The sequence below is a fragment of the Piliocolobus tephrosceles genome, chromosome 8 (genome assembly GCF_002776525.5).
Source record: "Piliocolobus tephrosceles isolate RC106 chromosome 8, ASM277652v3, whole genome shotgun sequence".
Taxonomy (NCBI): Eukaryota; Metazoa; Chordata; class Mammalia; order Primates; family Cercopithecidae; genus Piliocolobus; species Piliocolobus tephrosceles.
This window is the reverse complement of record NC_045441.1, coordinates 10079046-10102638: the sequence shown is the minus strand read 5'-3', so window position 1 is coordinate 10102638 and position 23593 is coordinate 10079046. Positions and strand designations below refer to the sequence as shown.

Genomic DNA, 23593 nt, shown 5'->3' with positions numbered 1-23593 from the left:
TCTACTAAAAACACACACACACACACAAATTAGCCGGGCGTGCTGGTGGGCACCTGTAGTCCCAGCTACTCAGGAGGCTGAGGCAGGAGAATGGCGTGAACCCAGGAGGCAGAGCTTGCAGTGAGCGGAGATCGCGCCACTGCACTCCAGCCTGGGAGACAGCGAGACTCCGTCTCAAAATAAAAACAAAAAATAAACAAAAAACATCCGAAAACTAGTGGGGCATGGGGCAGGCACCTGTAATTCTAGCTACTCAGGAGGCTGAGGCACGAGAAATCACTCGAACCTGGGAGGTGAAGGTTGCAGTGAGCCGAGATCACGCCACTGCACTCCAGCCTGAGCGATAGAGTGACACTCTGTCTCAAAAAAAGAAACGTAAGCTGCTGACTACCTGACAATTGGGCCAGGTGCTGGGGTTAGTCCCCAGGGAGCTGGCTGTGAAAAACTCAACAATATGCTTTAGGTCTTGGCAGTATCATCAAGAGCTCTCATTTGCTGCGTACTCACTGGAAGCCAGGCCTCGGGCTAGGTGTACTGAATCCTTGCAATAGCTGCAGCATGGCTCCAACAGAATCAGAGAGGTGAAGTGACCTGTTCAAGCTACACCACTAGTAAGTACTCAAACCAGGATTTCTCCAAGACTGAAGACAAAACTACCCTGCTTCCCAGAATTCTTGGCTCTCCTAACTCACAACAATTACAATCTTTTTTTTTTTTTTTTTTTGAGACAGGGTCTTGCTCTGTTGCCCAGGTTGGACTGCAGTAAAGTGATCACTGCCCACCACAGCCTCAACCTCCCAGGCCCAAGCCATCCTCCCGTGAGTAGCTGGGGCTATAGGCATACACCACCATACCTGGCTAATTTTTAAATTTTTTGTAGAGATGGGGTCGCTGTATGTTGCCCAAAGCTGGTCTCGAACTACTGGGATCAAGAGACCCTCCTGCCTCAGCCTCCCAAAGTGTTGGGATTACAGGCCTGAGCCACAGCACCCAGCCTCATTGAGGTTCTTAGGAGTAACCGCCCCCGTGTCCAGACTTCCAAATCCTGGCACCAACCTCTTCCTCCTCTGTGCTCCCAGAAAAGGGTGGTGCTGCCCCTATCTCATGACACAAGGTTTACCTTCTAGAACCTTCTAGGATAGTACAGATTTCCCAAAGACCAGGTGTCTCCCAAGGTGGGAAAAAATCTTCCCTCACGAAGGAAGCTGGCAAAATTGTTTCAGGCTCTCCTTGGGGAATTATGGTTTTCTTTCTTTTTTCTTTTCTTTTTTTTTTAAGACTGAGTCTTGCTCTGTCGCCCAGGCTGAAGTGCAGTGGTGCGATCTCAGCTCACTGCAACCTCTGCCTTCTGGATTCCAGCAATTCTCCTGCCTCAGCCTCCCGAATAGCTGGGATTACAGGCGTGAGCCACCACACCTGGCTAATTTTTGTAATTTTAGTATAGACTGAGTTTCACCATGTTGGCCAGGTTAGTCTCGAACTCCTGACCTCAAGTGATCTGCCTGCTTCAGGCTCCCAAAGTATTGGGATTACAGGCGTGAGCCACCATGCCTGACCGAATTATGATTTTTCAATGGGGGTACAAAGACCCTGGACTCAGCTTCCTAGAGAATGTCATGGACGGCATCAGAGAGCAACCAGAAGCCCTCAGGGTCCAGCCCTGTCCTTTCAAGGTCATTTTAGAAGGCAGAGTACGTCACTGGGAAGAGAAATCTTACACTGAGCAGAACCAGTGTGCCTCTTTTTATAACCACAAAATATGAAACAGTCAGCTAAGTTAGGAAAGAATCCAAAGAGATTGTGCTGACAGTGCAAGCTGGACGGGAATCCCGGCCTAGGATGCCACGGAGAAGCACAGATGGTGTTGTTCAGCCCTGAAATAGTCTTTTCTTTTCTTTTTGGAGACGGAGTCTCACTCTGTTGCCCAGGCTGGAATGCAATGGTGCGATCTCAGCTCACTGCAACCTCCGCCTCCCGGGTTCAAGCTATTCTCCTGCCTCAGCCTCCTGAGTAGCTGGGATTATAGGCACATGCCATCACGCCTGGCTAATTTTTTTTTCTTTTTGTTTGAGACAGTCTTACTCTGTCGCCCAGGCTGGAGTACAATGGCGAGATCTCAGCTCAACCTCCACCTCCCAGGTTCAAGCGATTCTCCTGCCTCAGCCTCCCAAGTAACTGGGATTACAGGCACCCACCACCACGCCCGGCTAATTTTTGTACTTTTAGTACACATGGGGTTTCGCCATGTTGGCCAGGCTGGTCTCAAACTCCTGACCTCAGGTGATCTAGCTGCCTTGGCCTCCCAAAGTGTTAGGATTACAGGCGTGAGCCACTGCACCTGGTCTTTTTTTTTTCTTAGCCAGGTTCTCATTCTGTTGCCCAGGCTGGAGTGCAGTGGTGCGATCTCGGCTCACTGCAACCTCCACCTCCTAGGTTCAAGCGATTCTGCTGCCTCAGCCTCTAGAGTAGCTCGGACTACACGCACACGCCACCATGCCCAGCTAATTTTTGTATTTTTAGTACAGACAGGGTTTCACCATATTGGCCAGGCTGGTCTCAAACTCCTGACCTCAAGTGATCTGCCTATCTCAGCCTCCCAAAGTGCTGGGATTACAAGTGTGAGCCACCGCGCCCAGCCATAACACTCCACTTTTTAATGGGAGGACAAAGAATTTTGAGCCATCTTGAAAAACCACCTCACCTGGATTGTCTCTGAATCCTGACATCAGCCCCACAACATGAAGCTGACAACAAAACCAGTACTGTGTGCCCAGCTGCAAGTCTTCAGAGAAAGGGAGGCAGTTCCTCAGGAAAACCCTGGCAAATACTTGAGCCGACCCCCAGGAAAGAACCCAAAAGTGAAGGCCTAAGATGATGACTGGCCAGGCACGGTGGCTCTCACCTGTAATCTCACCGCTTTGGAGGCTGAGGCGGGTGGATCATCTGAGGTCAAAAGTTCGAAACCAGTCTGGCCAACAAGGTGAAACCTCATCTCTACAAAAAAATACAAAAATTAGCTGGGCATAGTGGTGGGCGCCTGTAATCCCAGCTACTCAGAAAGCTGAGGCATGAGGTCACTTGAACCTGGGAGGTGGAGGTTGCAGTGAGCTGAGATGGACACTCCAGCCTGGGCGACAGAGCGAAACTCCATCTCAGAAAAAAAAAAAAGAAAGAAAGAAAGATGGTGCCTAACGTTGACTTTGCTGGATCTCTCTAATATCTTAATGAGGCCATCTGTTCAACGGATACTTACTAAGCACTTGCTTTGCTATGAGGTTAACAGGGTACAGCAACCAAAAGGACCTTACGAGATTACAGCTTGCAATTAATTTCGACAAGGTATGGGTATAAGAAGTTCACATGTGTCACAGCACCCAGGGCCACCAAGACCAGGGGCCTCTAATCCAGGGCTGTCCACTCTTTTGGCTTCCCTGGGTCACACTGGAAGAAGAAGAATTGCCTTGGGAGACACATAAAATACACTAACATTAACAATAGCTGATAAGCTAAAAGAAAAAAAAATTGCAAAAGAATCTCATAATATTTTAAGAAAGTTTACGAATTTGTGTTGGGCTGCACTAAAATCATCCTGGGCCACATGTGGGCTGCAGGTTGGACAAATTAGATCTATACCATGAATTTTGCCATGTTTCCCAGAAACTTCTGGGTTCTCCGTACTGCTAATAACTTCACACACTGCAGCTCCTGGTAACAGGGGCTTCCTAAGGACAACTGCTCCCTCGGTCTGGCAGCACCAAGGATAAGGACCCGACCACTCCCCTTTGCTTAAGTACTTTAAGACAAAGACAGGCCCAGCTCCCTCCGGGGTACCATTCTGCACCTGTTCCACAGTCCTCCCGCCACCTCCCTGTCACCCATCCCTGGAACCTAGCAGTACTTTGAAAATATAGCAATTGGAGAAATACAAAGGAAAATCATGGCTGGGTGAGGTGGCCCACGCCTATAATCTCAGCACTTTGGGAGGCCGAGGCGGGTGGATCACCTGAGGTTGGGAGTTCGAGACCAGCCTGGCTAACACGTCAAAACCCAAACTCTACTAAAAATACAAAAACATTAGTTGGGCATGGTGGCGGGCACCTGTAATCCCAGTTACTTGGGAGGCTGAGGCAGGAGAATCCCTTGAACCTGCGAGGCGGAGGTTGCAGTGAGCCGAGACCGTACCACTGCACTCCAGCATGGGTTACACCGTGAGACCCTGTCTCTAATAAATAAATAAAATAGTTTAAACAACTAAATCAATAACCAAAAAGACTTAGAGAAGTAGCCAAGGAGGGCAGGGGCTCGGGGGTGGCAGGAGAGTGGGACAGAATCTCTCATGATCAGGGACACAGGGGTGGACAGTGGCAGGGGTGAGTGGGAGGCAGGAAAAAGAGAGATGGAGCCGTGAGCAGGAGAGACAGGTGACCCATCACCATCACCTCAAACACACCACGACCACACAGGCAGGATTCCGGCAGGAGGCTCTTTATTCTAACAGCACTGGGGGCCCAGCCTACCTGCCAGACAGTTCCCAGGAGTGAGGTTGGTCTTTCCTGGCAGATAAGACACGGTTTCGCTGGGTGAATGAGCGGCTCCTCCCTTGGTCCAGGAAGAGCTCCCCCTCCACTGGGTGATGACACTGTCTTTCTGAAGGCCAGGCAGTGTACAGCGGCGCTTCCTCTCTGGGAATGCCCAGGTCACACAGTCCACTTCAGACACCTGCAGACAGACAGGAAGCCAGGATGAGGGGAGAGCGGTCTGGGGAGGCTGTGGGAAGGAGGGAGTGGATGTGGACAGCAGGTCTCATGCTCACCTGGTCTCCTGGTGGGTCCCCAGACAGCGCACAGTGCAGTACCGGGCACCGCAGCTGACGCAGGTGTAGGGGGAAGGGAAGCCGCAGACAGCACAGAAGGGGCGCTGGGGCCGCGATGGGGGTCCCGCACAGGCCGTCAGGTAGTTGGGGCCCTCGGCCACACTCAAGTTCTGCAGAGACAAGGGGCCGGCTCTAAGACTCCTCCACCCACCCGCGCAGCAAACACCTTCTGGGGCCAGGCTCACCCCTTCCCTGTGAGGTCCTCCCAGGCCGACCCTCCTCTCACCTGCTCCTCCAGCAGGGCCTGAAAGTTTTTTCGGAAGCGAAGTTTAAAATGATCACCTCGGGTTTTCTTCTTTTTCTTTCCTAGGGGTCAAAGGCGATCAGTTGCTTGGCACTTGCCCAGAAAGACAGCAGCTTTCTCTGGTTCATCACTCCCCGTGCCCATGTGCCCTCCTGGTTCTTTTTTCGAGACAGAGTCTCACTCTGTCACCCAGGCTGGGGTGCAGTGGTGCAATCTTGGCTCACTGCAACCTCCATCTCCCGGGTTCAAGTGATTCTCTTGCCTTGGCCTCCTGAATAGCTGGGATTACAGGTGTCCACCACCATGCCTGGCTAATTTTGTTTTTGTATTTTTAGTAGAGATGTGGTTTCACCATGGTGGCCAGGCTGGTCTTGAACTCCTGACCTCAAGTGATCTGCCTACCTTAGCCTCCCAAAGTGCTGGGATTATAGGCGTGAGCCACCACACCTGGCCCTGCCCTCCTGGTTCTAAGTCAGTCCCTCACTACCAGTCTCTGCCCTCCACCCCAATTCTCCAATCCCAGCCAACCGTCACCTCCATGCCCCCAAGTCTAAGGCTTCATGTCAGAGCTCATCCAGTCTCTCTTGTTTATTTCACATACACGAGAGGAAACTGAGGCACAGAAAGGGGGTGTGGTTGCTCACAGCCATGGGAGCCAGTCACCGGCAGAGGCACCAGGAGCTCCTGGGTCATCTCGCAGCCTGAGTTGGGCGGACTCTCCTGCCCTCCTCTCAGTCCCATCCCCCGCTTCCTCCTCCATCCGCCTCACCAGTGTCCGCATCATCATCAAACTGAGGCAGCCTCTTGCCGAGCTGAGGGAGTCCTGCGTGGGGGTCATCCTGGAAGTTGTCATTCTCCAGGGCCTCCAGCTGCCGGTTGATGCGACGCTGCCGGGCTGCCCGGTCCAGCACCCGCCGCTGCCCGGGGTCCTGGGAGCGAACTGGATGGGGCAGGGCACACAAAGTTATAGGGCTTCTGAGAAAGAGCAGTGTGGCTGCCGCTCTGGGCAGGGCAAGGAAGGCACCCAGGGTGGAAGCTGCAGCTCTCTGATCTCATCCCCATCGCCAAGGCCCGGGTCCCCTCGTCTCCTCCCAGGCCAGCCCCTGGGCCCATGCTTCCTGTCCCGCCAGCTGAGACCCTTTCAGTCTCTCCCGCCTGTTTTCTCCAGGAGCCCCCTCCTGGAGACAGCTCTCTGCAGACTGGGGAGGTCGCGGCGCCCTGGGGCTTCCAGGTTGTCCTGAGCCCTCAATGCACATGGCCCTCACGCTCAGCATCTCACCTCCTACCTCAAAGGAACCAGGGGCCACCCACGCTTGGACACGCTCATCTTCCAGGCCACCCACCCGCAAACATGCCAAGTGGGCACACCCCTGCCCCGGGGCCCCCTAAGTCCCACCACTGAACCCGAGCCTTCACCTCTAGCCCATCCCCTCCCTCTTCCATCTTCAACCCCTCCTCCTCAACAGCACTTTCCTTTCCACCAAAAAGCTGGTAACACTCGTGTGTCTACTCGGCTTCACGGCTCCTTCTCCTTCAGAATAACTCATGTGACAGTGTCGCTTCTTCACCTCCCATCCTCTCCTCGACCCCCAAAATCTGACACCTGCCTGGCCATCCATGGGGGGACCACCCACACTCAGGGCTCCAGTGTGCCTTCCTCCTCCTCCTCCTCCTCCTCCTGGGACCTGAGCCCTGTCCACCCTGTGGCGGTGCTGACTACCTTCATCGAGTAGAAAGAGACCCTTTGCTTGCTTCCTTGACAAGACTGCAGGCCTTCTCCATGTCTAGCAATCCTCCGGCTCCAGCTCAGCTGCTCTCCCCGCCTCTATGGAGGTGGCTGACCCTCTTCTCTGCTCAGTCTACGCACTCTTCCTGGGATTTCGAACCCAAACAAAGGGCTCTGATCATCACCCACAAGCAAATAACTCCCAGGGTGATTCCCTCAACCCAGAACCTGCTCCCGGGCTCCAGAACTGGCCATGCAGCCAGTGCCTGGTGAGGCCGGGCGTGGTGGCACACGCCTGTAATCTCAGCACTTTGGGAGGCTAAAGGATCACTTGATGCCGGGAGTTAGAAACCAGCCTGGGCAGCATAAACAAACCCCATCTCTACAAAAAATTGAAAAATAAGCTGGGTGTGGCTGCACACGCCTACAGTCCCAGCTACTTGGGAGGCTGTGGTGGGAGGATTGCATGGGTCCGGGAGGTTGAGGCTGCAGTGTGCAGCAAGCCGTAATCACACCACTGCACTCTAGCCTGAGTGGCAGAGCAAGACTGTCCCCAAAACAAAACAAAAAAGAAAAAAGTCACCGACTGACCCCGTGGACACTGCAACTCAAAATAAAAAAAAAATTTCCCATCCAAATCTGCTTCTCCTGCAGATTCTCTCTAAGCGAACAGAACCGTCTATGCAGACATCCAAACTAGAAACCTAGAAGTTATTTTAAACCTCTTTCCTCGGCTGGACATAGTGGCTCACCCATGCAATCCCAGCACTTTCGGAGGCTGAAGTAGGCAGATCACTTCAGGTCAGGAGTTCGAGACCAACCTGGCCGGTGTGGTGAAACCTGGTCTCTACTAAAAATACAAAAATTAGCGGGGCGTGGTGGCACATGCCTGTAATCCCAGCTACTCGGGAGGCTGAGGCACAAGAATCGCTCGAACCTGGGAGGTGGAGGTTGCAGTGAGCTGAGATCGCGCCACTGCACTCCAGCCTGGGCGACAGAGCGAGACCCTGGCTCAAAAACAAAAAACAAAAAACCTCTTCCTCATTACCTTATCAGCTGTTTGCCAGATTCTGATAATTTTACATAATATATCTCTTTATTCCTTAACCACCTGTTAACCATAATAATAACAGCAGCAGCCTCAGTAGCTATCACTTGTTGGACACGTACTATGAGCCAGGCACCATGCTCAGCTCTTTGCATCGCTTGAACCGTTTAACCCTTATAACAGCTGTATGGGACAGTATCATTCCATCCCCAACTTACCAACATTCAAAGATTAAGAAATGTGTCCAAAGTTCACACAGCTAGCAAGTGGCCAGGTCAGAAGTCAAAGAACTGCCCAGCATCAAAAAGCATGACCTTGCCAGGCACAGTGGCTCATGCCTGTTATCTCAGCACTTTGGGAGGCCAAGGTGGGAGGATGGCTTGAGCCCAGGAGTTTGAGACCAGCCTGGGCAACATGGCAAAACCCTGTTTCTACAAAAAAATACAAAAATTAGCCGGGCGTGGTGGCACACACCTGTAGTCCCAGCTATTCAGGAGGCTGAGGCGGGAGGATTGACTGAGCCCAGGAGCTCAAGGCTGCAGTGAGCTGTGTTTGTGCCACTGCACTCCAGCCTGGGCGACAGAGCAAGACCCTGTTTCAAAAAAAAAAAAAAAAAACCCAAAACCAAACAAACAAAAAAACCATGATTGTGATCACCGTACTACTCTGTCTCCCTTCCAAATGCCAGGCAGTGCTCTAGGTTCTAGGAATGCAAAAGCTTACAGTGCAGTGGCCAACGCAAATGATTAATCAAACAAAGAAAGTACACCACGGGGTAGGCTAGGATACGGAAGTATAAAGTGCTGCGGAGCCCAGGACAGAAATACCCAACCTGGCCTTGGAGTAGTCAGGAAAGACTTCCCAGAAGAAGGTAAGTCTAGGTTAAGGCCTAACTGGTGAATGGCCTGGCTAGGGGAGACAGCAGGGTGTTTCAGGCCTTGAGGCCAACATGAAAAAAGTAATGGCTGGTGCCGGGCGCGGTGGCTCAAGCCTGTAATCCCAGCACTTTGGGAGGCCGAGACGGGCGGATCACGAGGTCAGGAGATCGAGACCCTCCTGGCTAACACGGTGAAACCCCGTCTCTACTAAAAATACAAAAAATTAGCCGGGCGAGGTGGTGGGCGCCTGTGGTCCCAGCCACTCGGGAGGCTGAGGCAGGAGAATGGCGTGAACCCAGGAGGCAGAGGTTGCGGTGAGCTGAGATCCGGCCACTGCACTCCAGCCTGGGCGACAGAGCAAGACTCCGTCTCAAAAAAAAAAAAAAAAAAAAAAAAAAAGTAATGGCTGGGAGACTGCAATGCCTTTGAAAAACTGAGGGCCACGTGCAGTGGCTCATGCCTGAAATCCTAGCATTTTGGGGGGCCGAGGCAGGCGGATCATGAAGTCAGGAGATCAAGACTATCCTGGCTAACATGGTGAAAACCCGTCCTTACTAAAAATACAAAAAATAAGCTGGGTGTGGTGGCGGGCGCCTGTAGTCCCAGTTACTTGTGAGGCTGAGGCTGGAGAATGCTGTGAACCCAGGAGGCAGAGCTTGTAGTGAACCGAGGTTGCGCCACTGCACTCCAGCCTGGGGGACAGAACGAGACTCCATCTCAAAAAAAAAAAAAAAAAAGAAAAGAAAAGAAAAACTGAAAGAGCCAAGCGCAGTGGCTCATGCCTGTAATCCTAGCATTTTGGAAGGCCGAGGCAGAAGGATCATCTGAGCTCAGGAGTTCAAGACCAGCCTGGGCAACATAGTGAGACACCCATCTCAACAAAAAATATAAAAACTAGCCCAGCATGGCGGCCTGCACCCACCTGTAGTTCCAGCTACTCAGGTGGCTGAGGCGGAAGAATCACTTGAGCGTGGGAGGTTGAGGCTGCAGTGAGCTCTATAGAATCACTGCGTTCCAGCCTGGGTGACACAGCGAGACTCCATCTAAAAAAAAGCCTTTGCTAGCTCTCCAGTGCTTCCCCACAGAGTTCAAACTCCTGGGTAGTGTGTATAATGCCTTTCAAAATGTAACCTTTCCCCAGTTTTCCATCCTTTCTTATCACTCTGTAAGATCCAAACTGTGGACTTAGTTTCCTAAGGGACTAGGTTTTTTCTTGTTTTACTGCCTTTGCACGTGAGGTTCCCACTGAGAGAAACCCTAACTAGACTTTCAAGACTCAATTCAAGCTTTTTCGTTTTTCCTTCAAGCTTTCACAGTCCCCTGCCTCCCTGGGCTAGATGCCACACCTCCCTGTTCGCAGGCGCTGTGCCTCCCTCTGCCATAGCACAAATCACAGCGAAATACAGTGGTAGGTCTGCGTTTCTGTCCCCCTTCCAGAAAAAGCCAATGCTTGGATAACAGAGATCTTTCTCCTCTTCATCCCCAGCGCCCGGTTTGGAGCAGGCATCAATAAAACGTGAATGAAGGGTCAACGCCAGGACCCGAGGGCTAAGGAAGGGATTTAAGAGGAATAGCTGGGGCCGGGCGCGGCAGCTCACGCCTGTAATCCCAGCACTTTGGAAGGCCCACGCGGCAGGATCGCTTTGAGGCCAACAGTTGGAGACCAACCTGGGCAACATAACGAGAGCCCGTCACCACATAACAAATCAAAAATTAGCCAGGCGTGGTGCCTCATGCCTTCAGCTCCAGCCACTCGGGAGGCTGAGATAGGAGGATGGTTTGATCCCACTAGTTCGAGGCTGCAGTGAGTTATGACTACGCCACTGCACTCCAGCCTAGGTGAAAGAGCGAGACCACGTCTCAAAAGAAAAAAAAAAGAGGAATGACTAGGTAAGAACATTCTAGGGCTGGTTTGGACTTGGGAAGGGGAAGGGGGCGAACCGCGGGGGCTCACATACCCGAAGTTTTCTTCTCCACCATTTGCACAACACAACTGTCGGAAGAGACTGCTGCGCACGCGTACTAAACCCACGGCTTTGGTAGGGGCGCCATCACTTCCGGTGGCTTGTACTTCTGCGCGTGCGCCACCGCTTTGACTCATTACGTGGCGTTTCCTTGGAGACAAGCAAGCTTTTCGCCATGTTTTATAGGGGCAAAACTACTTCCGGCCTCAGTGTGGAGGTGTAAATCTTGTAGGAGCCACTAAATGGGTCGTTTTAAAGATGTGCTCACGGTGTTCTTACGAGAAACCTTATTTTCCTTTGGTCCTTGTGAAGATGCTCTGATCACAAAGGCAGACCCTGCAGCTTCTCCCTGGGCAGAAAAGGAAGTGGGCCGGACTGTCAAAAGAAAGTGGCTTTGATCCCAGCGGACTGGCTTCCGTGGGCAATCCGAGGTTCCTAGTGGCCCTCTGCAGAAAACTCAGCTCCCAGTTCCCCCAGGCCTCCGTCCCGCGGCGGACTCCTGGGCTTCCTCTCTCCCTGTCGCCGCCACTCCCTAGCTCTCCCGGTCTTCCGCCCGTACTCTCCCGGCAGGGCTGCTGCCAGGACCCGCCCCCGCGTCCCTCCGGACCCACCGCCAGGGGTCACTTCCCCTGTCCAGGTTTCAGCTTCCACATGTGTAAAGCGGGGGGCTCGGCCCAGAGTCCCTGTCTCCCGCCTGCCGGCCCGAGCTGCCGCCCCTCCCCCGCCTCCCGTGCGCCCGGGACAATCCTCGCCTTGTCTGCGGCGCCGGCATCTGGAGCTTTCTGCAGCCTCCGGATACGCCTTTTTTCCAGGGCGTGGCCCCAGCCCAGCTGCTCCCCGCGGCGGCTGCACAGCAGCCGGAGCGCCCCCTTCCCGGAGGTCCCCTCCGGAGCTGGGATCCAGGCGCGTAGCTGAGGTCCCAGGATCCTGGGTGCTGTCTGGGCCTGCTCCCCACCATGACCTCCTCGGGGCCAGGACTCCGGCTCCTGCTGCTGCTGCTGCTGCTGCCCCCTGCGGCCTCAGCCTCCGACCGGCCCTGGGGCCGAGACCCGGTCAACCCAGGTGAGATCCCGGGGAAACCCGGCGCAGCCGAGGGGTCAGGGGCTGACGTGCCTGCCAGCCTGGCCCGGAGAGGATCGGGGGCTCGAGGAGGTGTCTGGCCCGTCCGCCGCCCAGCGTGCTCTTGGGGCTGAGTCGCGCCAAGCCCCTTGCCCATTACCACCCTGAACTGAGGTTTCCAGCCTCCCTGTGCGAACGGACTCGGAATTCCTGGGCGCCACTCCCACCCTGTCCTCCCTGGGGTCAGAGTGTTCCTGGGTGAGAAGAGTTTAAGAATGGGAAGGAAGAAAGGGAGGGAAGTCGAGTGAGAGGCAGGACAGCAAAGCACGTGGGGCCCGGAGCTGTGCAGTGGATCCCAAGTGCCAATTCCCTCTGGTAACAGAGAAGCTGCTGGTGATGACTGTGGCCACAGCTGAAACCGAGGGATACCTGCGTTTCCTGCGCTCTGCGGAGTTCTTCAACTACACTGTGCGGGTGAGGAGAGGGAAAGACCCCTGGGAGGGGGTCCCAGCGGGAGGGGTGGGCTGAAGTCTGGATGCCCAGGTCCCCACGGTGAGCCTGGTCAGGAGCTCCCCCCCGACAACTCCCCACCCGTTGCCTGGCATGAGGCGTCTTCTCCACAGACCCTGGGCCTGGGGGAGGAGTGGCGAGGGGGTGATGTGGCCCGAACAGTCGGTGGAGGACAGAAGGTCCGGTGGCTCAAGAAGGAAATGGAGAAATACGCTGACCGGGAGGATATGATCATCATGTTTGTGGACAGGTAACAGGGCTGCGGATAGGGAGCAAGGTAAGGATGCTGAGGTTCCCAGTGGACCCCTGCTCATCCTCCCCTTCCTCACCCAGCTATGATGTGATTCTGGCAGGCAGCCCCTCAGAGCTGCTGAAGAAGTTCGTCCAGAGTGGCAGCCGCCTGCTCTTCTCTGCGGAGAGCTTCTGCTGGCCCGAGTGGGGGCTGGCGGAGCAGTACCCTGAGGTGGGCACGGGGAAGCGCTTCCTCAACTCTGGTGGTGAGTGGCAAGGTGCCCAAGGCAGAGGGGCCAAGAGCGGTGGGACAGAGTGTTAAAGGTGCCTGAGGGCTGGAGAGGGCCTGGGGGACAGGCCCTGGGACCCTGGGAGTCTCGGGGTCAACACTTCCCCTCCCCACCAGGATTCATCGGCTTTGCCACCACCATCCACCAGATCGTGCGCCAGTGGAAGTACAAGGATGATGATGATGACCAGCTGTTCTACACACGGCTCTACCTGGACCCAGGACTGAGGGTAGGGAAGACAGAGGAGTGGGCGCATCCCACATCCCACGTCTAAGCGTTTTGGGAGGCTTAGGCAGGAGGATTGCTTGAGCCCAGGAATTCAAGACCAGCCTGGACAACATAGTTGAGACCTCATCTCTACAAAAAAAAAAAAAAATTAGCCAGACTTCATGGTGTACACCTGTAATCCCAGCTACTTGGGAGGCTGAGGTGGGACGATCACTTGAGCCCAGGAGTTTGAGGATGTTTTGCACCACTGCACTCCAGCGTCAGTGACAGAATGAGACTCTGTCTCTCACAAAAAAGAAAAAGCACAGTGGCTCACGCCTGTAATCCCAGCACTTTGGGAGGCCGAGGCTCGTGGGTCACCTGAGGTCGGGAGTTTGAGACCAGCCTGGCCAACATGGTGAAACCCTGTCTCTACTAAAAATACAAAAAGTAGCCAGGCAGGGTGGCAGCCTCCTGTAGTCCCAGTTACTTGGGAGGCTGAAGCAGGAGAATCGCTTGAACTGGGAGGCAGAGATTGCAGTGAGCTGAGATCATGCCATTGCACTCCAGCCTAAGCAACAAAAGCGAGAGAAAAAAAGAGAGAGAGAGAGAAAAGAGAAATGATGTCCTTCCCGCTCCTTCCATTTTAACCACTCTATCGCATCCCATTCCATTTAGGAGAAACTCAGCCTTAATCTGGATCATAAATCTCGGATCTTTCAGAACCTCAACGGGGCTTTAGGTGAGGAGGAAGACAGCCGCAGGTGGGCAGTGCGCAGCCTCTGCAGCTAGGGGTCTTGAGCTGGGAGAGGCTTCTGGAGGAGCTGGGCTGATCTAAGTCCACCTCTATGTGGTTTTATTGGGTGTCTGAGTGGCTGGTTGTGTGAGTTGCACTGTGCTGATGGTACTAGAAGCAAGGGAGGCAAAAATGTGTCTGGCATCTGTTGCACACATGCTGCGCCTGGGCACCAGGCCAGGGGCTTTTTTTTTTTTTTTTTAAGATGGAGTTTTGCTTTGTTGCCTGTGCCGGAGTGCAATAGACCAATCTCAGCTCACTGCAATCTCCACCTCCCAGGTTCAAGTGTTTCTCCTGCCTCAGCCTCCCGAGTAGCTGGGATTACAGGCATGCACCACCACGCCCAGCTAATTTTGTATTTTTAGTAGAGACAGGGTTCCAACCATGTTGGCCAGGCTAGTCTCGAACTCCCAACCTCAGGTGATTCTCCTACCTCGGCTTCCCAAAGTGCTGGGATTACAGGCGTGAGCCACTGTGCCCGGCCTACTTCTGTGATTTCGTTTAACAAAGGGAAGGTCCCTGGTTATCCTTCTTGTACAGGTGAGGAAAGCAGCTTGTGAAGGGGTTGGTGACTTGCCTCGGGATGGGGAGAATGGAGAGAGAGGCGAGGCATGGTGCCTTATGCCTATAATCCCAACATTTTGGGAAGCCAAGGCAGGAGGATCACTTGAGGTCAGGAGTTCGAGACCAGCCTAGCCAACATAGCAGAAACCCGTCTCTACTACAAAAAAGTACAAAAATGAGCCGGGCGTGGTGGCGGGCACCTGTAATCCCAGCTATTCAGAAGGCTGAGGCAGGAGAATCACTGGAACCCAGGAGGCGGAAGTTGCAGTGAGCCAAGATTGCGCCACTGCACTCCTGCCTGGGCAACAGAGTGAGACTCCCTCCAAAAAAATAAAAGAAAGAAAGGAGGCCAGGTGCGGTGGCTCATGTCTGTAATCCCAGCACTTTGGAAGGCCGAGGTGGGGAGATCATGACGTCAGAAGTTTGAGACCAGTCTGGCCAACATAGTGAAACCCCATTTCTACTAAAAATATAGAAATTAGGCCGGGTGTGATGGCTCATGCCTGTAATCCTAGCACTTTGGCAGGATTGGTCACCTGAGGTCAGGGCAGGTGGATTACCTGAGGTCAGAAGTTCGAGGCCAGCCTGGTCGACATGGCGAAACCCCGTCTCTACTAAAAATACAAAAATTAGCCGGGCGTGGTGGTGTGTGCCTGTAATCCCAGCTATCTGGGAGGCTGAGGAAGGAGAATCGCTTGAACCTGGGAGGTGGAGGTTGCAATGAGCCAAGATCGCGCCACTGCACTCCAGCCTGCGTGATAGGAGTGAAGACTCCATCTCAGAATAAAAAACAAAAAATACAGATACAAAAATTAGCCAAGTATGGTGGTATGTGCCTATAGTCTCAGCTAGCCGGGATGCTGAGGCAAGAGAATCATTTGAACCCAGGAGGCAGAGGTTGCAGTGAGCCAAGACCGCACCATTGCACTCCAGCATGGGCGACAGAGTGAGACTCCATCTCAAAAAAAAAAAGGGAGAGAGGGAGAATATGAGGAGGGGTAGGGATGCTGAGGCTCCTAGTGGACCCCAGCTCAGCTCATCCTCCCTCACCCAGCTGCGATGTGATCATGCAGGTAGTAGGCAGTGGAGCACTCTGGGCCAGCAGCCTGGTCAGAACCCAAAGGTTCCTGCCCCACAACGAGGGACACTCTAGGATGGCCCTGGTGTCCCTTTATTCCCTGGAGAATATGGGACCCCATATTTAGAAGAATATGTTGCTTGGCAGCTCCCAGAGAAAGGGAGTCTGAAGCCTGGCCTTTTCCTTCCCCAGATGAAGTGGTTTTAAAGTTTGATCGGAACCGTGTGCGTATCCGGAATGTGGCCTATGACACGCTCCCCGTTGTCGTCCATGGAAACGGTCCCACTAAGGTGCCACCAGTGGTCTCAACCGCCGCCCTGCCCTGCCCCAACCCCTGGGCGCCTCCAACCTTTCTGAGAAGCCAGCCCTTCCCAGCCCCCATACCAGAGGTGCCTGATCCCCACCTCCACCCCTGGAGGCCTCAGCCACTCAGCCTCAGTCTCTCCCCAACAGCTGCAGCTCAACTACCTGGGAAACTACGTCCCCAACGGCTGGACTCCCGAGGGAGGCTGTGGTTTCTGCAACCGGGACCGGAGGACACTCCCGGGGGGGCAGGTGAGGTGGGGGTGCCGGGGAGGTGCACGAGAGGGCAGCGTGCTGAGCAAGAGGTGCAAGGACAGTGGGCTGGGTGGTGGTGGGGCCATTGCTCCTGGGTCCCCGCACCTGTCAGGGTGGAGGGTGGGTGGGGGCAACGGAGAAGTCCAGGCTTTCCTCTGAGCCCATGTGTGTTGCATCTTCCAGCCTCCCCCCCGGGTGTTTCTGGCCGTGTTTGTGGAACAGCCTACTCCGTTTCTGCCCCGCTTCCTGCAGCGGCTGCTGCTCCTGGACTATCCCCCTGACAGGGTCACCCTTTTTCTTCACAACAACGTGAGACCGCCCCCCCCCCCCCATCTTGGAGCCTCTCCCGAGGGACCCTTCCCCTGCCCTGATCAGAACTCCCGTGCCCCTACCCCCATCTCCTTCCCGTACCCCCCATACCTCAGGTGCCACCTCCCTGCCCTCTGAGCCCATCCCCCTATGTCATCCCCTCCCAGGAGGTCTTCCATGAGCCCCACATCGCTGACTCCTGGCCACAGCTCCAGGACCACTTCGCAGCCGTGAAGCTGGTAGGGCCGGAGGAGGCTCTGAGCCCAGGCGAGGCCAGGGACATGGCCATGTGAGCGGGTGCTTGGGGGGAGGAGGGAGTGGGATGAGGGTGCAGGGTGGGGGTTGCTGCCACCTGATGCCTGGCCCGCACCTCACCTGTCACCCGTCCAACCCCTCCTGGGCCTCCCCATTCGCGTCCTTGCAGCCCCCACGCTGTCACCCCTGCCCTTGCCAGCTCACCCAGACAGCAGAGAGCCTGGGGAAGGAAGGATAGACACTGCCTCCCTCCTTTTCTCCTGGGGGCGTGGGCCAGTCCCCCCATCCACACTGCCTCCCCACCTGCCGCTGTCTCAGCTCGCCTCTCACCTCCAGGGACATGTGTCGGCAGGACCCCGAGTGTGAGTTCTACTTCAGCCTGGACGCTGACGCCGTCCTCACCAACCTACAGACCCTGCGCATCCTCATTGAGGAGAACAGGTGGCTTACCTCCTCTCCCCACAGCCGGAGGGCACCCCAACAGGCCCCGGGAACCCCACTTCTGCCTTGGGCACTGGGCTCCCCAGGCCTGCTCCCGTCTGCCCAGCCCTCACCCCCGCCTGTCTGTAGGAAGGTGATCGCCCCCATGCTGTCCCGCCACGGCAAGCTGTGGTCCAACTTCTGGGGCGCCCTGAGCCCCGATGAGTACTACGCCCGCTCCGAGGACTACGTGGAGCTGGTGCAGCGAAAGCGAGTGTGAGTCCCGCCAGCCTGCAGCCCCCCACCTCCTCCGACCCGGGGCCCAGATAGACCCAAAGCCCCCACTCTCAGGGGTTTGGAGTGGTCACCAGTCAGAGGTACCACGAGGCCGGGTGCAGTGGCTCACACCTTTGATGCCACCACTTTGGGAGTCCGAGGTAGGAGGACTGCTTGAGCCTGGGAGTTTAACATCAGCCTGAGCAACATAGCAAGATCCTGTCTCTACAAAAAACTTAAAATATTAGCTGGGCACGGTGGTGCGTGCCTGTAGTCCCAGCTACTACGGAGGCTGAGGTGGGAGGATCACTTGAACTTGGGAGGTTGAGGCTGCAGTGAGCCATGTTTGCACCACTGCACTCCAGCCTAGAAACAGAGGGAGGCCCTGTCTCAAGAAAATAAAAAACAAGGGCTGGCCGTGGTAGCTCAACGCCTGTAATCCCAGCACTTTGGGAGGCTGAGGCAGGCGGATCACTTGAGGTCAGGAGTTCAAGACCAGCCTGGCCAACATGGTGAAACCCCATCTCTACCAAAAATATAAAAATTAGCTGGGCATGGTGATGGGCACCTGCAATCCCAGCTATTTGGGAGGCTAAGGTGGGAGAATTGCTTGAACCTGGGAGGCGGAGGTTACAGTGAGCCAAGATCACACCACTACACTGCAGCCTAGGTGACAGAGCAAGACTCCATCTCAAAAACCAAAAACAAGAAACAAAAAAGAAGTGCCACAGCTTGGAGTAGGGACTGATTGCGTTTTGGGAGATGGGGCGGTTGTGGCAAGCAATGCGTGACAGGGGACATGCAGGAGCCTTATGTTCAGGGACTGTGATACTCTAAGGGAAGAAGGACTTCCCGGGATGAGCTGGGCAGAATTTGGGGGGCCGCCCTCCCAGCTGACCACGGTGTCGGTGCCTCCAGGGGCGTGTGGAACGTGCCATACATCTCGCAGGCCTATGTGATCCGGGGGGATACCCTGCGGACGGAGCTGCCCCAGAGGGACGTGTTCTCAGGCAGTGACACGGACCCGGACATGGCCTTCTGTAAGAGCTTTCGAGACAAGGTGAGCGCGGGTGCACAGCGTGGCCTGGGGGCAGCCCCCCGGACTCCGGGCATGGCCTGCATCATGGACACCCCCACCCCACTACAGGGCATCTTCCTCCATCTGAGCAATCAGCATGAATTTGGCCGGCTCCTGGCCACTTCCCGATATGACACGGAGCACCTGCACCCCGACCTCTGGCAGATCTTTGACAACCCTGTCGTGAGTGGGACCCCCACACCCAGAGCACACAGGTTCCCCGCCCTGTGCCAAGGAAGACGCCAAACGTGGTGGCTGCTGCCAGCGCAGGCCGCTGAGCAGGAGGGGGCAGTCCCCTGAGGGCTGGGAGTGAGGGGGTTACAGATCTGATGTACCCTCCACCCTCCCGCAGGACTGGAAGGAGCAGTACATCCATGAGAACTACAGCCGGGCCCTGGAAGGGGAGGGAATCGTGGAGCAGGTGAGCCCGTGCAGCCCCCACCGCCCTCATGGCCATCACCTCTTAGGGGCCCCCACCTGGATTCAAAGTTGTCACACTGAGTTCCCCAGGGGCCTAAGGGTTTTCTGTTCAGGCAAGATGAAGGCAAAGGCCGAGCAGATAGGAAACCTGGCATTGATCAGATGGCCTCTCCTGTCCTGTGTATTGGGTATATTGGTGTTACGAATGAAATCACATCTTTTTTTTTTCTTTTGAGACAGTCTCGCTGTTGCCAGGCTGGAGTGCAATGGCGTGATCTCGGCTCACTGCAACCTCCGCCTCCCAGGTTCAAGCGAATGTCCAGCCTCAGCCTCCCAAGTAGCTGAGATTACAGGCGCCTGCCACTATGCCCAGCTAATTTTTGTATTTTAGTAGAGATGGGGTTTCACCATGTTGGTCAGGCTGGTCTCCAACTCCTGACCTCAGGTGATCCGCCCACCTCAGCCTCCCAAAGTGCTGGGATTACAGGCGTGAGCCACCGCGCCTGGCTGAAATCACATCTTTAAAGAAGAATGGGGCCGGGCGTGGTGGCTCATGCCTGTAATCTCAGCACTTTGGGAGGCCGAGGTGGGTAGATCGGTTGAGGCCAAGAGTCCAAGACCAGCCTGGGCAACATAGCGAGAATCTGTCTCTACAAAAAAAAATTTTTTTAATAAAAAATTAGGCCAGGAGTGGTGCTTATGCCTGTAATCCCAGTACTTCAAGAGGCCGAGGCAGGCGGATCACTTGAGGTCAGGAGTTTGAGACCAGCCCGGCGAACATAGCAAAACCCTGTCTCTACTAAAAAAAAAAAAAAAAAATACAAAAATTAGCCAGATGTGGTGGCACGCACCTGTAGTCCCAGCTACTCTGGAGGCTGAGGTGGGAGAATTGCTTGAACCTGGGAGGCGGAGGTTGCAGTGAGCCAAGATCATGCCACTGCACTCCATCCTGGGTGACACAGCAAGACCCTGTCTCAAAAAAAAAAAAAAAAAAAGAGGGATACACTGTTATGGAAGTTTGGAAACCCCTGTCCCAGCACAAGGGGCTCCAGGACCCTCTGCCACCTCTGCTGTGCCAGATATCGGCTCTCAGCCTTGCCACTCCCCGAGGCCCTACCTGGCAGGTCCCTGGCTGCTCTCACAGAGCCTTCCCTGCTCCTCCCTGAACCTTCCCATTCTGTCCACTGCCTGTCCCCTTCCCTATTCTGTGCTGTCAGCTAGCCCTGTTCTCCCCCACCCTGTCCTCAGCCATGCCCGGACGTGTACTGGTTCCCACTGCTGTCAGAACAAATGTGTGATGAGCTGGTGGCGGAGATGGAGCACTATGGCCAGTGGTCAGGCGGCCGGCATGAGGTAAGGGCCTGGGTGAGGAAGGCAGAGGGCTCCCCGGAGGAGGAGGTGCGGGATCTGGTAAAGGAACAATGGAATCAGGAAAACGGGAGCAAAGAGGGGGAACTCCCTCTTTTTCTCTACTAAAACCCCAAGGGGGAGACAGACCCTGGAGTCACAACTGCATTCATTCATGTATTCAAGAAATATTTACTGCTGGGCGCAGTGGCTCATGCCTGTAATCTTAGCACTTTGGGAGGCTGAGGCAGGAGGATTGCTCGAGCCAAGGAGTTTGAGGCCAGCCTGGGCAACATAGCAAGTACCTGTCTCTACAAGAAATTTAAAAATTAGCTGGGTTTGGGCCAGGCATGGTGGCTCACGCCTGTAATCCCAGCACTTTAGGAGGCCGTCGAGGCAGGTGGATCTCCTGAGGTCGAGAGTTCGAGACCAGCCCCATCAACATGGAGAAACCCCATCTCTACTAAAAACACAAAATTAGCCAGACATGGTGGCGTGTGCCTGTGGTCCCAGCTATTCAGGAGGCTGAGGCAGAAGGATCACTTGAGCCCCAGAGTTAGAGGCTGCAGTGAGCTATGATCATGCCGCAGCACTCCAGCCTGCGTGACAGAGCAAGACTCTGTCTCTAAAAAAAGAAAAAAGGAAATAGTTTCTGGGTCACTGCCCTAGCTTGCACTGCAGGAATGCCTCGTGCCAGCCAAGCTCTGCCCTGCTGTGAGCAGCAGCCGCCACACAGCTTCTAAGGCTGCAATGAGCAGCCTGGGTGCAGTGGAAGCCACGGGGAAGCCTTGACCCAGACTTGGGAGGACTAGGGGGCTTCACAGGACAGGTGACATCTTAGCTGAGACTTGAAGGGCCGGGAGCAGTGAGTCAGGCTGAGAAGTAGCAAAGAAGACTGCTCCACACAGAGGAACGCAGGTGTAAATGCTGGGGCACAGGAGGAAGGAGGCTGGACTGCCTCTTGGGGGGGCACCATGGCTGGAGGGGCGGGTGGCTCAGTGCCCGCCGCCCCCAGGATTCAAGGCTGGCTGGAGGCTACGAGAATGTGCCCACTGTGGACATCCACATGAAGCAGGTGGGGTACGAGGACCAATGGCTGCAGCTGCTGCGGACGTATGTGGGCCCCATGACCGAGAGCCTGTTTCCCGGCTACCACACCAAGGTGCGCCGCCCATCTGCCCGCTGCCTCCCCACCTTCCCCACCCCAGTCCCAGGCTGGAAGTCTCCACAGAGACCCCTTTTGGCCCCCGCAGCATTTGGGCTCCATGCACTTTAGTTCCCAGGGGAATGAGATGCTGCAGGAGGCAGCCCAGGGGAGGGAGGGAGGCAGACTGAGACCCGGGGCAAGGCTTGGCCCTAATCTAATGCCAGTGAGCAGCAACACCCTCCCACGCAGGAGTCCTGCCACCCCTCCTCTCCCTGGACAGGGACCATCATCTCCCTGAAGACCCCCTGCAATGGCCAGGTGTTGGTGGCTCACGTCTGTAATCCCAGCACTTTGGGAGGCCGAGGTGGGCAGATAACCTGAGGTCAGGAGATCAAGACCAGCCTGGCCAAGATAGTGAAACCTCGTCTCTAGTAAAACTACAAAAATTAGCCGGGTGTGGTGGCAGATGCCTGTAATCCCAGCTACTCGGGAGGCTGAGGCATGAGAATTGCTTGAAACCAGGAGGCAGAGGTTGCAGTGAGCCGAGATCACACCACTGCACTCCAGCCTGAGTGACAGAGCGAGGCTGTCTCAAAAATGATAGTAATAATACAAAAAAAAAAAAAAAAAATCCTGCACTCGCAGCCGTCCCCGCAGCATCTTCTCTCCTCTCTCCCAGGCGCGGGCGGTGATGAACTTTGTGGTTCGCTACCGACCAGATGAGCAGCCATCTCTGCGGCCACACCATGACTCATCCACCTTCACCCTCAACGTCGCCCTCAACCACAAGGGCCTGGACTATGAGGTGTGCCCCAGCCACACCACCCACCCATGCTTCACCTCAGGACCCTCGGGTCCCCACCTAGAGCCCTTGCGTGCACCCCCAGCTCCCCGCCCTGCCCATTTCCCAGTGATTTTGTGGGTGTCAGCTCCTAGATCTCTTCTGGGCAGGCGGCCTCAGCCTTCTCCTGGATCTTCCTGTCTACGGGCACCCCAGCCCCCCATATCTGCCATCTCCCTTGTCGCACTGGTCTGTCACCGCACCGTGCCCCCTCGCCTGGCTGCCCCGCCCCCTGTATCTGCCTGCTCCCCAGGCCCCAGGTCTGCTCACTGCATGTTTCCTTTCCCTTCTCCTCTTTTCAGGGAGGCGGCTGCCGCTTTCTGCGCTACGACTGCGTGATCTCGTCCCCGAGGAAGGGCTGGGCACTCCTGCACCCCGGCCGCCTCACCCACTACCACGAGGGGCTGCCCACGACCCGGGGCACACGCTACATCATGGTGTCCTTTGTCGACCCCTGACACTCAACCACTCTGCCAAACCTGCCCTGCCACTGTGCCTTTTTAGGGGGCTTGGCCCCCATCCTGGGAGTCGGAGGATGGGTCTGTCTCACTGCCCGCTTCCTGAGTGCACGTTCCGTGTGCCTGGACTGAATATGTCATCTTGCTCCCAACACACGGCCTTCTCAGGAAGCACCCAGAGTCCCCGCCTCTCTCCTCCGCCCACAGGGGTTCATGGGGACAGGGCTTCTGGGGGCTCCCCGCGTGATAAATTATTAATGTTCCTCAGCCTCACTGTCATTAAAGGACAGTTTGTAAGTCTTGAGTCCATTCGTCTGCCCATGAACCCCATCTCCCTTCCTGCCACCAGCATAGAGGGGAGAGACCCTGAAAAGGGAAGATGAGAGGAAAAGGGAGAGGCAGAATCTTAGACCCTCGTGGGAACCTGGAAGCTTCCCTGGCTCCCACTTTCCCCTTCCCCTGTATTGCCTGAGCTGGAGAGAGTGTGAGAGGGCACAGACCAAAAGAAGGACTTCCCAGGCTTGGCACAGTGGCTCACACCTGTAATCCAAGTACTTTTGGAGGTCGAGGCAGGCGGAGGATCACGAGGCCAGGAGTTCAAGACCAGCCTGGACAGCATAGCAAGACCTCCATCTCTACAAAAAATAAATTAGCTGGGCGCGGTGACTCACGCCTATAATCCCAGCACTTTGGGAGGCTGAGGTGGATGGATCACCTGAAGTTGGGAGTTTGAGACCACCCTGGCCAACATGGTGAAACCCTTTTTCTACTAAAAAAAGTACATAATTAAGCTGGGCACAGTGGCTCACGCCTGTAATCCCAGCACTTTGGGAGGCCAAGGCGGGCGGATCACAAGGTCAGGAGTTCGAGACCAGCCTGGCCAACATGGTGAAACCGCATCTCTACTAAAAAATACAAAAATTAGCTGGGCATGGTGGCGGGCACCTGTAATCCCAGCTACTTGGGAGGCTGAGGCAGGAGAATCATTTGAACCCAAGAGGCAGAGGTTGCAGTGA

At 55.3% G+C, this 23593-nt stretch overlaps 2 protein-coding genes across 3 annotated transcripts; one reads left to right on the top strand and one right to left on the bottom strand.

Moving 5' to 3' along the window:
• Nucleotides 1–4469: 4469 nt before the first annotated feature.
• On the bottom strand, nt 4470–11260 carry ZNHIT1 (zinc finger HIT-type containing 1). The gene is made up of 5 exons (XM_023194470.1): nt 10728–11260; nt 5887–6057; nt 5100–5179; nt 4814–4983; nt 4470–4719 (listed from the first exon to the last, which is right to left on the bottom strand). The coding sequence occupies exons 1-5, from the start codon at nt 10747–10749 to the stop codon at nt 4698–4700; spliced, it is 465 nt and encodes a 154-aa protein (XP_023050238.1). The 5' UTR covers nt 10750–11260; the 3' UTR covers nt 4470–4697.
• Nucleotides 11261–11376: 116 nt separating this feature from the next.
• PLOD3 (procollagen-lysine,2-oxoglutarate 5-dioxygenase 3) lies at nt 11377–22881 on the top strand. Of its 2 annotated transcripts, none has more exons than XM_023194468.2 (19): nt 11377–11795; nt 12175–12266; nt 12416–12552; nt 12636–12799; nt 12940–13052; nt 13709–13772; nt 15661–15758; nt 15922–16023; nt 16210–16335; nt 16503–16624; nt 16927–17031; nt 17161–17286; nt 18205–18346; nt 18434–18547; nt 18717–18785; nt 20033–20137; nt 21147–21293; nt 21958–22083; nt 22422–22881. In XM_023194468.2, the coding sequence occupies exons 1-19, from the start codon at nt 11690–11692 to the stop codon at nt 22575–22577; spliced, it is 2214 nt and encodes a 737-aa protein (XP_023050236.1). In that variant the 5' UTR covers nt 11377–11689; the 3' UTR covers nt 22578–22881. The 2 variants fall into 2 exon arrangements, with proteins under 2 accessions (XP_023050236.1, XP_023050237.1); XM_023194469.1 differs by having other exon boundaries at nt 11383–11795; nt 21204–21293.
• Nucleotides 22882–23593: the final 712 nt, after the last annotated feature.

What these genes read in the sequence shown, in the direction of transcription:
- ZNHIT1 (XM_023194470.1), bottom strand. Translation starts at nt 10,749, where the DNA reads ATGGTGGAGAAGAAAACTTCGG. An exon ending in GGTGGAGAAGAAAACTTCGG is followed by an intron (nt 6,058 to 10,727) that starts GTATGTGAGCCC and finishes TGCCCCATCCAG; the next exon opens with TTCGCTCCCAGGACCCCGGG. An exon ending in TGATGATGATGCGGACACTG is followed by an intron (nt 5,180 to 5,886) that starts GTGAGGCGGATG and finishes TTTGACCCCTAG; the next exon opens with GAAAGAAAAAGAAGAAAACC.
- PLOD3 (XM_023194468.2), top strand. Translation starts at nt 11,690, where the DNA reads ATGACCTCCTCGGGGCCAGGACTCCGGCTCCTGCTGCTGCTGCTGCTG. An exon ending in GAACCTCAACGGGGCTTTAG is followed by an intron (nt 13,773 to 15,660) that starts GTGAGGAGGAAG and finishes TTCCTTCCCCAG; the next exon opens with ATGAAGTGGTTTTAAAGTTT. An exon ending in ACAAGGGCCTGGACTATGAG is followed by an intron (nt 22,084 to 22,421) that starts GTGTGCCCCAGC and finishes TCCTCTTTTCAG; the next exon opens with GGAGGCGGCTGCCGCTTTCT.